Below are 17,677 nucleotides of genomic sequence, written 5' to 3'. Positions count from 1 at the left end.
CCTGATGCAATGGCCAGTTTGGTCAGACAGTGCTGCAGAATTTGTTTGGAATCTAGAATCCAGCTCTAGCTTCCTAGGCCCATTCTTTTCTGTTCCAAAATGCATCTTCACAACAGGAAAGTTTGTTACTAGTGTTGGATCATATTGGCCTTGCAGTAGTAGCAAGTCCCTATTGACCATTGTTTGTTTTTGATGAGCCTGGTATCGAGAGATTCCCACATGTCCTGTTTGTCCTCGGAGAAAGCGAAGTTACTCACCCACAGCAAGTATTCTCCAAGGACAGCAGGACATATATTCTTACATACCCTCCCACCTCCACTAGGAGTTGAATTCTTTATGCTTTTTTTATCCAACTGAGGGTCCTGAGTGAGTCGGGTGGTTGAAGCACATGTGCAGTTGGGCCTGCCAAAGGCTTCTAGAAAATATAAGAACGCTGGATAGCGTCCATACCTGGGTTCTGTGGATGACATCACCCCACATTTGAGAACACATGTCCTGCTATCCTCAGAGAACAATGCTTTGTAGTGGCAGGACAAAGGAGGGATCATTTATGGTCTGCAGCAACCTAGTGTATATTTATTTAGAAAAGCTGACTAATAAATCTCAAATCCAAAACTAATAATTGGATCGGGTGGCCTGTGTCTGTTTTGTGCATAACTGCGTATGTTGGGAGCTGTTTCTACTGTTTTCTCCATATGGCACTTAGAAACAGTTCAGCAGGCAGCTAAGCATCCCACATACTCACTCCATTTTGCAGTTTAAAATGTGAATTATTGAACAAATCAAAAAGCTACACTGGAAAATGGAAAAATCAAAAATTGCTTGTCATGTTGGGGACAAAACAAAAGAGTAGGGTGTCCGATGGCACTTCCAAGCTCAAAAACAACAGAATGACGTTAAGTCCAAGCTAGTAGAGAGTTTATTGTGGTTAATACACCTCTAAGACTCAACACAGTTCCATGTCTATTTTCTGCTAGAAGCAGTAAAGACTCAGCTCCACGGCATAGTTACACTATTGACAACCTTTTATAAGGTGCCAGTGTTTAGTTTATACACAAAAAGCTGCAAAAGCTTTGTGCTTGATACCAAACGAACACAATACACTTACAGACTCCTGACCCAGGCAGAAATGCCGAAACATGGCACCGTGTTGAGTCCTAGAGGTGTATTAACCACAATAAACTCTCTTCTAGATTAGAGTCAACATCGTTGCGTTGTTTTTGATGTTGGAAGTGCCATCAGACACCCTACTCTATTGTTTTTCCTTGTGACTTGTTCCTCCACTTTAGTGGTGTTTTTCTTGTCTTGGTGGGGGCCGTTTCAAAGATGACTTCTCAGGCGCTGCACTCCAGCGAATCTGTTGTATTTTCTCTGCTTTATTTTAGAGACGTTTATTCAAAACTTCAGCACCATCTATAGCCCATTGAAAAGAGAGCTTGTCAGCAGCTCTCACATTCATGAAACTAAGCACCACATGATCACCGAAGTTACAACCCGCACCTTCCATCAAGTGGTGTTATCAAGCACAAAGGTATTGTTTGAATTCCTTGTGTGTGTGAGACCATTGACATTGATAGTTTGCAAGTGAGGACTGTGCAGCTTTTCCTTCGGGATATAATATTAATTTCAAAGGGCATTCTCTGACTGCTCCCTAAGTACTGAACAAGGTATAAAAGAAAAAGAATACAAAATATTTCAACAGCGTAAATTTCTACAACACTGGCTAGATCAATGCTTTTCCACTGGTCATGCAGAGTGCACTACATTAGGAAATCTATCATTTCTAGCACACCAGTGTGAACAATTAATCTGAATTGATTACTTCAGCTGCAGTGGTCATCCAGTGTGTGTCCTCCAATGCTGTGGATGACTCCCTCTGTATTTTCCTGTTAGTTCCATCAAGGCTGCTGCAGTTAACAGCTTTTCTTTTGCCTGCCCTCCCTGTTCCTCAGGATGTGCTGCTTCAGTATTATGCTCCATGGTGTGGATTCTGCACAGCCCTCAATCACGTCTTTATTCGGCTGGCTCGTTTGCTCCCATCAGCCAACTTCACTGTGGCAAGGTGAGTGCACCTTTTTGGGTTTTGTATGAAAATACTCAACACCAGTGCCTTTGACCAGTTTTACTTTTAAGGCGTCGTGTTTCACGTGTATGTGCCGTATCTTTGTAGAGTTGTAATGGACTTTTCTGGTTGCCAAATTAGACGTGGAACCCTTAGGTGTTGTAACTGATGAACTATGAGAAGAGCTGACAAAAGCAGCATAAATGATCATAGGTTTGTTGATAGAGCAGAACTGAGTGTATTTTAGATATAATTCCAAGCTGAACTGAAGAAATTTGAAACACCAAGAGTCTTGAGAAATATTTACATTGCCGCAAAAGGAATGTCACATACAAATATATTTTTCTGCTTTATACACTTCAGATAACATGTAAAATGAACATTTGTCTTCTTTATTCTCTCTTGCATGCTCTGTAATTTGTTCCGCTTTCAATCTGTTTTGCTTACCTTATAAATTACATAGTTTTGGGTAGAATTCCATGGTACTATTGTATTATGATGCCATTGGTAATGTATCATAATTGATTCATGGCATACACAGCCATTATTCACAAAAGCATGGAGAAATCATTTAAAGTATCACGGCATGTCTCTGTTGATTGTTGCATGTTTCTGCAGAATCCTGTAGTCATCTGGTTTTTTTCTGTTTCAGTTACTGAAATAAAACAGTGTCTTATTCAATCAGGATTTGTTTCCATGGGCACAGAATGGGGAAAAGTAGTTTTTGAATAAGATCTTTAGTGGTACTGAGGCTCTCTTTCTTTTTTTTATTTGACTTTTCCCACACTGTGTCATGTGATGACACCACTGCAAGGCATCATGGGAATCTGAAGCTGAGATAAAGCACCCTCTTGTATACATTTCACAGTTTTCTTTGGTCAAATCTGCATCAGAAAATTATCAAAGTGCTTGAAAAAGTCAAAGTAGTTGTAATAACTTTTAATTTTAGGATCCATAGTTTGAGACCTTTGTTTTCCTTAAACAAAAAGGCAGATTGTGCATGCAGTTTAACACTGTTACTGATCCAAGCATCTTGCCAGTACTTAAAGTACATTACTGTAACACAGTGTACTTTTCTATGTGGATTTGTTTTAACTCTAACAATTCTGCATAATCACCAAGCTATTAAATCAGCCATCTCAGTTGTACAGTTCTGTTAAGGTAGAGATTTTGTTTGCAAAGCTGTATGACACAAAACTTGAGGCAGTTTGTCAGTGAGTGAACTGGATATCTGGTGAGCTAGGCTAGCCAACAAGTTTACAATCACTCATTGTGATCCTCTCAAAAGGAGGAGTTGGTGGTTCCTTGATACTTGCAAATTAGATTGAGGGTGACTCGGGGTGGTGCTTTTTGCTTTGTGCTAAATTTGGAACAATCTCCCTAGAGAGATTAAAGAAAAACTATCTGCAGTTCAGGAAATTGATTAAGGCCTGCTTGTTTGTACAGGTGTTTGGAGAGCTGTAATTTGTGCATCAGTTTATCTTGAGGAGTAGCCTAATGGATTAGTGCAGTGGGCTGAGAACACTGCAGCTCCTTGTGACCCTGAGAAAGTCACTTAACCCTCCATTGCTCTAGGTACAAAAATGTACCTTCATGTGAGTGGAGTATGTAGTCAGGGATGTGGTCAAGTAGTTCTTTGTTGTATGATATTAAGGATACAGAAGATCGCATATTATTGTTTTGAGTATGTTTGGATATATTTATTTTTTAATTAGTTTTATATAAGCCACTTTAAGGTGGAGTTATCAAGAGGTTTTTAATCGATGAACAATGTATCAATCTATCTCTGCCACAGAAGTTGTCTGATCATGTTTCTTATCTGGATAGCAGTAGAAATAACTGCTTTTAGATTTTAATTAAGACAACTTCTGTTTGGGGATAGAAGCTTTTTATTTGTGTTTGCTTATTTACTTATTTATCTCTCAGAACCACGATCTGGTTATATGAAATGAATGTTACACGTCTTGGGGGGGGGGGAGGGGGCAGGTGCAATGTCTGGATCTAATTTCAGAGTTTCAGTGCTGTTGGTATGTCAGATGTCTTGGATAATGAATGATAGCTGTGTTTTTGTGGCACATGGTCAGTTGTGGAGTTGAAGAAGTAGCCTACTGGTTAGAGCACTAGGCTTTTGACATCCAGGGGTGCCTGGTTCAAATCCTACTGCTGCTCCTTGTGATCTTGGGCAAGTCACTTAACCCTCCATTGCCTCGGGTATAAAATTAGATTGTGAGCCTTCCAGAGACAGGGACAATACCCAGTGTACCTGAATGTAACTCCCCTTGAGCTACTACTGAAAAAGGTGTGAGCAAAATCCAAATAAATAAAGTGTTGATCCCTGTTATAATAAAAACAATTAACAGGAAGCAGCATACACATTGGTAGGTTAGATGCAAAACATTGATAAGAAAGGCTAAAAGAGATTTTGAAAAGCTTGTCATAGAGGCAGAAGGGGTGATATAATATAGAAATATTACATTCCTTAAAGATGTAAATAATACACAAGAGACAAATGTTTTACAGAGGAAAGAATTTATAGTCTGAGGTTCCAGTGGTTGAACTCAGAAGCAGTATTAGAAACTTTGTTTTTACAGAAAGAGTGAAGTCAAAAACAGTAACAATTGAAGAAGCACATAATTAAAAAAAACAGTGTGAAGAAAGCCAAGGATCAACTGAGCCTTATGGCATTGTACCACAAATGAACCAGGACAGACTAGATGAGCCTTTACTGATGATGTCATACTCTTTGGGGGGTCTGTGTAAAAGTTACTATAATATTCCCCAATTTACACTGGATTTTGGTTGATCAGTTATCAGATGACACTGTCTCGACATTCTCCACTTGATCTCCTGTTACGTGATTACACAGGAAGTCTTTGCCAGACAAGATTTGTGGCATTCTTGTTTACCCTTGATTTAGCTGGTAGTTCTTGCTTATCTCTACACTTTCAAATTTCCTTAGGATTGTTTATATATACCCTTTCATAGTTGAACACTAAAGGGGTAGAAAATGGCTCTTATAAAATGACACACAAAAAGTAGGTGCACTGCAAGATAGTGCTTACTTTTTTATAGTCTGCATGTAGGCATTTCTGGAAACACAGATGCAATCTCTGTACATTATTTTATAAAATAGGTGTGTTCATAAGCCGTGGATTCTGTTGCTGGGGGACATGGTCAAAGGCGACCAACATAGCAAGATTCAAAAAAGGGTTGAACAAGTTCCTGGAGGAAACGTCCATAAATATTATTAGGCAGATAAACTTAGGAGAGCCAGTGCTTTTTTATTCAGGTAAAAGACTAAGCACTTGATGCAGAAAGCCATGCGTTACTACACTCTGTTGAGCTCCAGCACACAGCGTTCTAATGCATGTGCTAAAAAAAATATTTTGACTCCTGATGCAGTAAACTAATGATATGCTGATTACTGCTGAATTAAGAGGTATGCACTGTCAGAGAAAACAGTGCACACCATTGTAATGAGATGCTGCTTTTTACTGCATCAGGAATGAACATCTCCCTCTCTGTCACAGTGTGATGGGTATTGGCTCACATGCTAACAGGAAGGGGGATTTATAAAAAAACAGGCTGGGTTCCCCTCCCCAACCCATCCTGCAAATGTTCCTTGTAGGCCCTGGATCCCCCACCGACCCTGATCCCACACAGAATCCAAGATGGCCTCTTGTCCCCAGCCCTACCAAAAATATCCTGGGAACTTAAGTTGACCCACACAGATTCTCCCCCTCCCCCACCTCAAAGTTTGAAGCAGGAGTAATGCCTACTCGCTCCTGTCTCTGTACTGCCATCTTGAAAAATGGTGATGCCTGAGTGCATATGGTGCTATCAGGACACACCACACAGAATCAGTCTGCCAAATAAGGGAATCATTGTAACCTCTAACCCCACCAGGGACATTTTTGAGGTTGGGAAGGGGAACGTGGGCCACCAACATTTGTGGAGTTGGGGGATGGTGGGTCCCACTTGGGCCACCAGGGACATTTGTGGGATCTGCATGGGGCTCACCCTGGTGATCTCTGAGGTGAAGTGCTGCACTTCACCTGATATTACCCTCTGCTCTTGCAGTGCATCTTTATGCTAACCTTGAGCTGGTATAAAGATTTGGTGCTAAAAATAAAAAACATGTGCTAGAGTTTAGTGTAGTTCAAAAAAAAATTAACAGTAGGAATGCTTTATTATGCATTTTGCATGCTCTCTGCGCTACGCTTTAACACAGTGATTTTATGCTGATCTTCCCTTGCTAATCTTTCTTCCTGCATTGGTAGTAAGATTAGCGCCAGAAAATCAAGAGTAAATCACTGTACTAATGGGTAGCATGGCTTATTGCATCAGCCCCAAAATGCCTTTAGTATCTATTAAGTGCATTAGAATCTTTTCATGCTCAGAGTACTTCGAACTTAAAGTGATTCTGTAGCTAGAGATGCAGGAAATAATTTCAAGAGATATAACTGTCATGCCATTGGCCACTACCTTATAACATGCCCATTCAGACATTACATAAAGTCTGCTGTTTAGCCCAATGGCTGCAAGGTGGCTTACTAAAGACTGAAAGTAGCTATTTCTACAATGCCACAATTTTAAAACAAAATTATACATAAAACAAAAATAATAGGAAAAACAATTTTAAATAGAAAAGTTGTTAAATCATTTATTACAAAGCTTGGAATTATTCTCAACATACGTATTAATTATCTGTAGCTCACTGATTTTCGCTGCTCATATTGTTGGTTGTGTAATGAGAGAAAACAAGATTTTGTAAGCAGGAAAGTTAAATAACTAGCTCATGGTTGCATAAAATAAAACATGCACATATATAACTGACACAGACCACAGTCACAAGCAGAGACTGAGTTGGAACTTATGATGACAGAAAGTTGTCTGCCTAGAGACAAATGATAGAAGATGCAATAGCTGGTTGGCAGAACACCAAGAAAATGAAAAACTTGAAAGAGGCCTCAGGGCTCATATCATGATCAAAGGCAGTTGAATGTTAATTTTGTTGCTTAATTTATGGGTTGGACATAAATACACAAGTGCTCAAAGTAGGATCTGTTCATTACATAGTAACGTATTAGGTGATGGTAGATAAAGACCATCGTGTCTGCCCATTTGTTGAGCTCTCTGTCATCATTTTGATTTATTATTGTATTGTGTTCCTCCTTCTTGGGATTTGAAAGAAAAAATGGAGGGAGTCCATCCAGACCTGCCAGGCTTTATTTGCTTTATGATGTTTTAAAGGTAGATTTAACAACTTTATGTATTTGCAGGATTAATGTAGCACAAAACGATCTTCCCTGGGAATTTATGGTGGACCGTCTTCCAACCATTTTGTTTTTCCCATACAACAGGTAAAGCAACTATGATATTTTTATCTGCATTGAATTGTGTACAAATAACAGGGATTGGGAGGAAGAAGGGGAAAAGTATTTTTACTGTTTGGGCCACTAAAGAGTTGAAATGTAAAAGATTGTGTCATACCTGATTTAAGCAACATTACAAAAGAAGAAAAGTGACATTTGCGTGGAGGAGTGGCCTAGTGGTTAGGGTGGTGGACTTTGGTCCTGGGGAACTGAGTTCGATTCCCACTTCAGGCACAGGTAGCTCCTTGTGACTCTGGGCAAGTAAATTAACCCTCCATTGCCCCATGTAAGCCACATTGAGCCTGCCATGAGTGGGAAAGCGCGGGGTACAAATGTAACAAAAATTAAATTAAATACCTGTGTAGATTTCTATATTTTTAGTATTCTTATTACAGAAACTCATATTCTAAAAGGAATTGTAAACTGTAAGACAGATTCTTACTAGGAACAAACTGAACTACTGTGTGCCTAAAATATTACTTTCTGGATAAAATGCTTGTAAATAGTGGTACAAATAAGCCAGTAGCTAGTAGAGTGCTGTGTAGAATTCTTTCACAGCCTTCTATGTTTTTCACATTCTCTTATCTACAAAATACATTTCAGGATATGAATCACAGGTCTTTCAACCAAAGGTGGCTCTAGTTCTTTTAGGCTCTCCAGTAAAGCTAGCAGATTCACTCAAGATCCCAGGCTGCCCTAAATTCCATACTTAAGAAGCTCAAGTTGTGGCTGTGGTTAGGACGTGTTATTTTTCTTTATGCCAATTGCATTCTATTCAGCCTTGTTTGGTAAAGGAAACTTGAGTGTATTGATACAGTCTCTTGTTTTAAGCCACTTGGGAATTTGGTAACATACTCTATTGTGGCATTAAGTTGGCAAAGTCTTGAGCGTCTTCAGAATGTGTACAAAATTCTTCAGTCAGGCTGCTGTGTACAGATAGGAGCTATGATTATATTTCTCCCCTGTTGTTTTCTGAATTGGCTCCTGGTCAGCTGTTGGGGCCATTTCAAAATGTTGCACCTAACTTATAAGGCTTTATCGGAACCTTCAGTCTTATTTGGCAGTTCATCATTTTTATTTTTTTTTTTGTTACATTTGTACCCCGTGCTTTCCCACTCATGGCAGGCTCAATGCGGCTTACCTGGGGCAATGGAGGGTTACTTGACTTGCCCAGAGTCACAAGGAGCTGCCTGTGCCTGAAGTAGGAATCGAACTCAGGTCCTCAGTTCCCCAGGACCAAAGTCCACCACCCTAACCACTAGGCCACTCCTCCACTGTTGCTACTATTTGAGATTCTACATGGAATGTTGCTATTCCACTAGCAACATTCCATGTAGAAGTCGGCCCTTGCAGATCAAGGACGTCAGACTCACAGAAACAGAAGCCTGCGCAGCTTTCTACATGGAATGTTGCTAGTAGAATAGCAACATTCCATGTAGAATCTCAAATAGTAGCAACATTCCATATAGAATCTCAAATAGTAGCAACATTCCATGTACAATCTCCAATAGTAGCAACATTCCATGTAGAATCTCCAATAATATCTATTTTATTTTTGTTACATTTATACCCTGCGCTTTCCCACTCATGGCAGGCTCAATGCGGCTTACATGGGGCAATGGAGGGTTAAGTGACTTGCCCAGAGTCACAAGGAGCTGCCTGTGCCTGAAGTGGGAATCAAACTCAGTTCCTCAGTTCCCCAGGACCAAAGTCCACCACCCTAACCACTAGGCCACTCCCCCACTCTTCCCCTGTCCTCTTATCCAACTAGATCACAGAATAATAATCTTTGTTATGTTCCCCTACCATCCCATCTGAGCTTGAATCAGCACATCAGTTGGCCTTGTTCGCTTTGGAATGCTTTGCCTGCCTATTTAAGAGCTGAGATGAGAAATTCAAAAAGGGATGTAAGCCTTTCTACTTTGAGAATGCATATGGGGTGATGTTGGGTAGAGGTGTTCAGTGATGTTTGCTTCCCTTCTCTGTTTTCCATATTGTTAACTGCTAATTAACTTCCCCTAGATTAGTTACATTATGCTCATTGTTTCCTCAACTTATTTGTATTGAAAGGCGGTATAACAAGTATCAATAAACTAAAGTTAAAAAATGTTAAACTGATCTACACAATATACTGTACACCTTCAGTGTGAAAGAACAATTACACAACTATTCAAATAATGACTGAGAATAAGAAACTAGAAAATGTTGATTAAGTATTCATATTCTTGTCATAGTAAACTCTAATTGGTTCTGTTTCCAAAAATTGTCTTAAGGCCCATCAGTTAAATAAACCCTGCCTGTGGAGTTGCCCAGTGGTTTGAGTATCGAGCTGAGAATTAGGGAAGCTGGCTCAAATATTGTTTCACCTGGTGCTGCTTTTTGTGAACTTGGCAGTGTGTTAATTTTCCCGTTACTGTACTATTTTCTTACTGCATTGCAAGTTAGTAAGGCACAAAGCATGCAAATACATCCAAAGCAGCTCGTAGTAAATGATAGCAGATAAAGGCCTGTACGGCCCATCTAGTCTGTCCAACAAAACTTAATAAAACTATATATGGTTGATCCTAGTCTGTCTTTGCTATTTTTGGGACAGACTGTAGAACAGAGAATGACATGGGGAAAGTTTGTCCCTGCGGGCCCTGTCCTCCTCAAACACTTATGATTTTATATTTAAATCTTTCTATTAAAGTGTAAAAAGGAACCATATTCTATGCAACTGTTGTTTATAAATCACAAAATAAAAAAACGATAACCCCTCCACCAGCACCCTCTACCCTTCCAACCCCAACATTAGCTGACTTCAACTACCTTAAAGAACCCTAGTCCACCCTGTTAAAATTATCAAGGGGTACAAAATACAACCCATTCTATATGCCCTAGCGGGGGAGAAATATATCCTACGAAGCATTGTTGTGGTTTTTTAATCTGTGGATGAATAATAAGTCATTTACAATCTCAGGAGTCAGTCTAGCTCTCCCATCTTCCACAGTCCTTCTTCCAATAGAAAATGTCTTCTCAGAAGATGTGCTGGTAGCAGGAAAGCACTTTTGCTTGTTTTTCCAAACAACGAAAACATCATCATCTGCACCACTAGAACATAAATAACTATCCAATTCATTAACTACCTTCAAAGTAGAGAATGACACGGGGACAGGGTTTTTCCTCGTCCCGTGTCATTCTCTACTGTAGAAGTCTTCCTGGTGCTGGTCTTACTTCCCAAGTACTAGAGTTGCCCTGTAAGCACCACTACTGCCATTACACCACATTAACTACTATGAGGTCATTTAAGTTTTGTTTTGGTTCCATCCTCTTTCTGTATAGGAATATGCTGTATTTATCCCTTGAGTTTTTTTTTAATTCTGGCGCAGTTTTTTGTCTTCAGCACCACCCCTAAGAGGGTATTTCAGGCATCCACTGTCATCTCTGTGAAAAAGTATTTTGTGGTACTCCTAGGTCTACAACCTTCAAATTCAGTTCATATGATGGGTACAAGGGCATTAATATCTTCTTTCTCTGCTGGTTATGCCTTTCTGTATGCAGTTGAGCAGCACTGGCTTGAGCTCCTCGGACACTTATCCTCAAAGGTCCCTCTCCCAGTCTGTGGATATCAGCCTCTTGCCTCCTAGCACGTAAAATTCCGTTGCATTTTCTGTTCCAAGAAGTCACTCTGTATGTTTTCACATTCAATTTTAAGTGCCAAATATTAGATCATTCTTCTAATTTTTGTAGATCACTTCTCAAGCTAGCCATCCACTCCCTCCAGAATGTTCACTCTGTTGTAAATCTTGGTCACTGGGTCATCCTCAAAAGGCTAACTTTCTATTTTGACCCTTTGGTAATATCGCTCACAGATATGCCGAATAGATTTGGCCCCAGTATCGATCTTTGAGGTACTTCACTACTCACTGTTCATTTGGCTGAGTGGATTCTATTTACCACCACCCTCCTTCATCTGTCAAACAATGTCTAATCTAGTTCACTACTTTGGGTCTTAACTTCAGCCCGCTCAGTTTATCTATGAGCCTCCTAGTCAGATTTTGCAACACAGCTTGCGTTTAACCTCATAAGCTGGAAAGATAACGCCAATTCATAGCTGAAGTTTTCTTTTCTCTTCAGGAGCCATCAAGCCACTAGCGCATGCTGGTGCTCTTGGGGAAACACTTATTCTTTTTAACATTTTTATTAAACAAATTAACAATACAACTGCAGATAATCATATACAGTTCAATTTTTATACAACATATAAATCCCTCCCCACCAACTATCAAATCATCTTTATTGAACCATTCACTAAACAATTCAAAACACAAAAACATTTTGTGTCTAGATAAAGTTTGCAGTAGACATAAACATGGAGTGGAGGAGTGGCCTAGTGGTTAGGGTGGTGGACTTTGTTCCTGAGGAACTGAGTTCGATTCCCACTTCAGGCACAGGCAGCTCCTTGTGACTCTGGGCAAGTCACTTAACACTTCATTGCCCCATGTAAGCCGCATTGAGCCTGCCATGAGTGGGAAAGTGCAGGGTACAAATGTAACAAAAACAAAATAGATACTATTGGAGATTCTACCTGGAATGTTGCTACTATTGGAGATTCTACATGGAATGTTGCTATTCCACTAGCAATATTCCATGTAGAAAGCTGCGCAGGCTTCTGCTTCTGTGACGTCAGACTCACAGAAGCAGAAGCCTGTGCGGCCACATTGGTGATCTGCAAGGGCCGACTTCTACATGGAATGTTGCTAGTGAAATAGCAATATTCCATGTAGAATCTCAAATAGTAGCAACAGTGGAGGAGTGGCCTAGTGGTTAGAGTGGTGGACTTTGGTCCTGAGGAACTGAGTTCGATTCCCACTTCAGGCACAGGCAGCTTCTTGTGACTCTGGGCAAGTCACTGAACCCTCCATTGCCCCATGTAAGCTGCATTGAGCCTGCCATGAGTGGGAAAGCGCGGGGTACAAATGTAACAAAAAAAAAAATGAAATAAACATTTTTAGGTCAATATTCAAAGCAATTTAACCAGCCAGAAACAGCTCCTGGTCGGTTAAATCACTTACTGAAAATGACCAGTTAACCCCAAACATCAATTAACCAGTTAGTGCCTTCTCTTAAAGCTGTCTATTTTGGGGGCATAGTTGGAACTTGGACAGTTATGTGCTGATATTCAGCATGTAACTGCATAAATAGGACTGACTTTTATGTGGTGGCCCATACCCAGTTAAATGTTGAATATCACACTTAACCGACTATGCTTTAGCTGACTCCGCAAAACTAGAAAGTCAGTGCTGAAGCCCAGACATGGCTCAGCATTGACTTTCTGGGTTTAAGTGGTCAGCAAAATGAACACAAACGAGGTAATAACAGTAAACCCACACCCTATACCACTAAACAGAATATCTCCTAATACATTGACCTCCCATATTCTCCTCAACAATTCCAGCCACGTGTGGAAGGTTTTACCCCCGCCCAGTATCCCCGCCCCATGATTGAACAGTAACTGCAGTTAGGGTTCAAATTTTGTTGTTTGGTGTAATACTTCCCAATTTATTCAACACTAAGCTGCGGGCTCTTGGGGAAAGACTTGTTTATATGGATAGCATGTTTTAAAGACTATCTTGCTTCCTGTAATTCCAACAACATAAGGGTGTGGAACATTTCGCCAACACCAAAAAGAAGGGGGATGTTCTTGGGTCCAAACTTTAAGAATACACTTCTTCCCCACAATGCTCACTTTACCAGTTAATAATTTGGCTTCTGTCCCTTGTGACCTAATCCCCGCCCCATGATTGAACAGTAACTGCAGTTAGGGTTCAAATTTTGTTGTTTGGTGTAATACTTCCCAATTTATTCAACACTAAGCTGCGGGCTCTTGGGGAAAGACTTGTTTATATGGATAGCATGTTTTAAAGACTATCTTGCTTCCTGTAATTCCAACAACATAAGGGTGTGGAACATTTCGCCAACACCAAAAAGAAGGGGGATGTTCTTGGGTCCAAACTTTAAGAATACACTTCTTCCCCACAATGCTCACTTTACCAGTTAATAATTTGGCTTCTGTCCCTTGTGACCTAAAATTATCCAGACAATGTTTTGTCTGAAAAAGATTCCCCAAGAACTGGAACATAGAAGTCTGATAAAATTGAATGATATTACGCTGAGAAAACATGTAGATGTATTAAAGCAAGGATTGATGAGGGTCATACATTTTGTTTTGTCTCTTTGGATGTGTCATCGGCGTTTGCCACAGTTGATATTGATCTTTTGTTAATAAAGCTTAAAAGGGATTGGAGGAGCAGTGTGGAATTGGTTTGCTTCTTTTTTGAAGGGTCATCAAATGCAAGTTATCAGTAAGGGAGAAGTATCTATAATACAGCCAGTTACCAAGGGAGTGCCACAAGACTCTGCACTTTGTGCCTTACTGTTTAACATCTATATGGCCTCGCTGGTTAGTTTTTAGGAATTTACGGGTAGAGTACAGGATCTATGCCGATACAAAATTTTTCTATCCAATCCACGTAGATTTGGATGGATGGATGGATTGTTTGATTATACGTCAGCTGTTAAAAGATGGATGTATTTGAATAGATTAATTCGAAATTTTTGTAAAATTGAATTGATGTTTGTAGGAAAGGATGAGGGAGCTCTTACTGATAAAGGGATGTATTTGTATTTTTGGGGAATTACATTAACCTGCATTGTATAAGATTTAAGGACATGTTCTCAGAACATAAGGACCAGATTTTTATTAATAAAGTTTATTTCCAATACAGGAAATGCAGTAATGTAAGAAGGCAGTTTTTAGGGATTTTACACAAAGACAATGTGCCACAAGATAAATGTTAGAAATTCTGAATTATTAATTAGGCTGGATTAATAGTAACTCACTTTGATTGAGGCTCAGGTGAATTCTTTCTGCTGCTGGCTGGAGTGGTGAAGGAGCTCTTTTCTCTGTAGTTGGATGGTCTTTGGTTGAGATTCAGATGAGTTCTTTCTGCTGCTGGCTGAAGTGGTGAAGGAGCTCTTTGCTGGAAAAGAAGTCTTTTTGGCAGATTTGTTGAGAATGGAACCTGGCATGTCCCAGAGAGATTTCAGAGAGGTGTAGATAATCCAGCAGGCAGGGCCCAGGGAGAAGATGGGGTTGGGGGGGGGGGGGGGCGGTGGACTGTGTTCCAAGTTTCATAATTTCTTGCTGGGCCAATAGGATGAGGTCAGGTGTTGGGGGGGGGGGGGGTGTATTCATGCAAAGAAAACTCAGGGATAGCTGAAAACTAGTCCTGTCTAGTTTTGAGATGGAGCATGGTCCCATGTTTAAATTACATCATAAGAGTGGAGGAGTGGCCTAGTGGTTAGGGTGGTGGACTTTGGTCCTGGGGAACTGAGGAACTGAGTTCGATTCCCGGCACAGGCAGCTCCTTGTGACTCTGGGCAAGTCACTTAACCCTCCATTGCCTGCCGCATTGAGCCTGCCATGAGTGGGAAAGCGCGGGGTACAAATGTAACAAAAAAAATAAAAAGAGTACCTGGCTGGCTATCTGCTGCAGTGGCGTAGCCTCAATGGGCCTGGGCCCATCCATTTAGGGCTCAGGCCCACCCATCAGTAGCACCTGTTTAGCAGTAGCTGGTGGGGATCCCAAGCTCTGCCAGCTGAAGACTTTCCCCTGATGGTAATGAAACCGCTACTCTCCATGATACTGGCACCTGCACATGCTCAGTTTTCAGCGTAAGCCTGCTGCAGACTGCCAAGGTGGAAAGAAGTGTTTTCCCGTCAGCTGAGATTTTTTTTGTGGTTGGGGGGGAGGGAGAACACTTCTTGCCCAGGCCCACCCAAAATCTGTTGTCTGGCTACGCCCCTGATCAGCTGTATTACACACCCATATTTGACAGGATAAAAATAGTCATTGGGAGTAGATGGGCTTTTATTTTGGCAGATTAGGTGGGTTATGGTCTGTGAGTTTAACTCCAGGCTCTGTGATTGCAGACTTTGTTCTTTGGAGATGTGGTGATAGCTTGTAACAATAGAACTGGCTGGGTGGATACTATCACTGGTCTTCAGGTGGAGGGTGAAGGTCAGACCAGTTTTTCTGATAATGCTCCAAGAAGTCTTTGTACTATATATTTTTTATATAAATATATATGTACATTTTCTGGCAAAATCAATAACTGACAATTTTTATCATACTACATTACAATGTCTGTCTGTGAGCTTGAGTGATGTGTTAACCAGTACAGTATGCACGTAATCCTGAATCCTGTATTGTTGATGAAGGATCCAAATACTACAGGTGATTAAGTCAGCATTTTTTTTCAGCTTCATTTGTTAGCAAAGTTGCGACCTATGTTATCACAATGTGATTTTCGATCAGTGGTACAAAATTTGGCAATTTCTCGTAGTGATTTCTGCAATGCGCTGTATTTGGGTTTATCAAAATCAAAAATACAGGCATTGCAAGTGATACAAAATGCTTCTGCTAAATTGTTGGCGGGTGTGTCCCAGTTTGAGCATTTCCAATTTTATACTCCTTGCATTAGTTGCCAGGCCACGCTTGAGTACAGTACAAGGCGGTACAGTTGGTACACCAAGCATTGTACTCAGATTGTGTTCCCCAATATCTTAAAAATGTAATTCAGGAATACCAACCTGTTAGATCCTTGCAGTTTGAAAATTTGAAGCAAATGTTAAATTGCAAACTAATATATGCTGATACACACTGCATTCTCAATAGCAGGTCCACAAATTTGGAACAAACTACCAGGGTATTTGAGACTGTGTAGTAGCAAGGTTCAATTCAGTAAGTTATTGAAGATGTAGTTGTTTGAACATGCATGGGATTGATGTCAGTATTTGCAATATTGTAGTTGTGTTTGTTACTGTTTATCTCTTTTATTGTGTAGGTTGATTTGTGAGCTGCCCAGTGGTAGGAAACAATGTATTAGCTTGCCCTTATAGTTTTGAGCCATAGAGAAGTATTTACCCACCCCACAAGCTTGAACTTGCAAACAATATACTTGATGAAGTCTGAAATGACATTATTGCAGTTCAGCACTATATAATATTGATAGAATAGCTTTGAAGTTACCCTGCATTTCAATAGGGAAACAAGCTAAATTGCAAATTAGTACCTATCTTTAGGGAAACTATTAAAGGGGCTATCTACAGTTTCCAACTCTGCCCCCCCCCCCCCCATCCTGGACAGTGAGTGGGCAGGCGCCATCTCCAGTTTTTGCATCATCCATGCCTGGTTTCAAAACAGTACCCAGATCCCTCTAAGGGTCAAGTTGGCAAAGGGAGTATTTTGCAAGGCTATCATTTTGAACCCTAAACCCAATGGAGCAGGAGTGACAGTGATTGTTCCTACCCCCCACTAGGGGCTGGGAGGACTAGGAATGATGGAGGGAGGGGGGGGGGGTTGAGGGGGAACTTTTTCACTAACCTTTACTGTACTCTTTTCCTCTTTTATATGGTTTATTCCACTAAAATATATGAAGTCAAGTATGGTATATAGAAATAAACCTTTTCTGTAACACCCACAACTATCTTTATATTTGGCAAGAATGGTTCCTGTATAGTAGCAAGTGCACTATGAGCCTTTGAGTGGTGGATTACTAATTGTACTCTCATTGCTACTTTATTTTTTAGGTAGTTACTACTACTACTTATTTCTAAAGCGCTACTAGACGTATGCAGCGCTGTACACTTGAACATGAAGAGACAGTCGCTGCTCGACAGAGCTTACAATCTAATTATGAACAGAATTTAATGAAAACTGTGTAATATAATGCACTTGAACTATTTCCTTGCAAAATATTTTATAATAATGAAAAAGATTTCTATAAGAGATACTAAGGGGGCAATTCTATAACCGGGAATCTCCATAAACTCTAACACAGGAGCCAGTTAGAATACTACTGTACCTACGTGTCTGCAGATACCACCAGCTGTGGGAGATTTCTGTGCATCCCTGCCACATTTACTTACCTGTAAGTGGGAGCCCTGCCCCTTTGCAGATATACATGAAGCAGGCATTTACACAATAGCACTTAGTACTTACATGAGTAAGTGCAAAAATAATTTAGATGTTTATATATGCAACTAGAATATAAATGTGGGCACCTAGATTATAGAATTGCTGTTTTAAACTGCTTTAGTTTAAAGGTTCTATAAATATGAAAGGAATCAGCAATGGACAATTCTTAAAAATATCTACTAAAGTCTAGTGCTAACAGTATGTTGGCACAGCCATTA

General features: G+C 40.2%; 1 protein-coding gene across 1 annotated transcript in view; it reads left to right on the top strand.

Annotated features, from left to right (window-relative positions):
• LOC115458626 (thioredoxin domain-containing protein 11-like) overlaps nt 1-17,677 on the top strand; it is a gene marked incomplete at its 5' end in the record, with an annotated part of 41,100 nt that overhangs the window by 22,306 nt on the left and 1,117 nt on the right. The window contains 3 exon segments of the mRNA XM_030188469.1: nt 1,386-1,531; nt 1,953-2,062; nt 7,345-7,425. Coding sequence (XP_030044329.1) covers nt 1,386-1,531; nt 1,953-2,062; nt 7,345-7,425 — 337 coding nt within the window.

The sequence above is a fragment of the Microcaecilia unicolor genome, unplaced genomic scaffold, assembly GCF_901765095.1.
Source record: "Microcaecilia unicolor unplaced genomic scaffold, aMicUni1.1, whole genome shotgun sequence".
NCBI classification, from domain to species: domain Eukaryota; kingdom Metazoa; phylum Chordata; class Amphibia; order Gymnophiona; family Siphonopidae; genus Microcaecilia; species Microcaecilia unicolor.
Note: the sequence above shows the minus strand (reverse complement) of the source record. Positions and strands in the feature narration are given on the sequence as shown.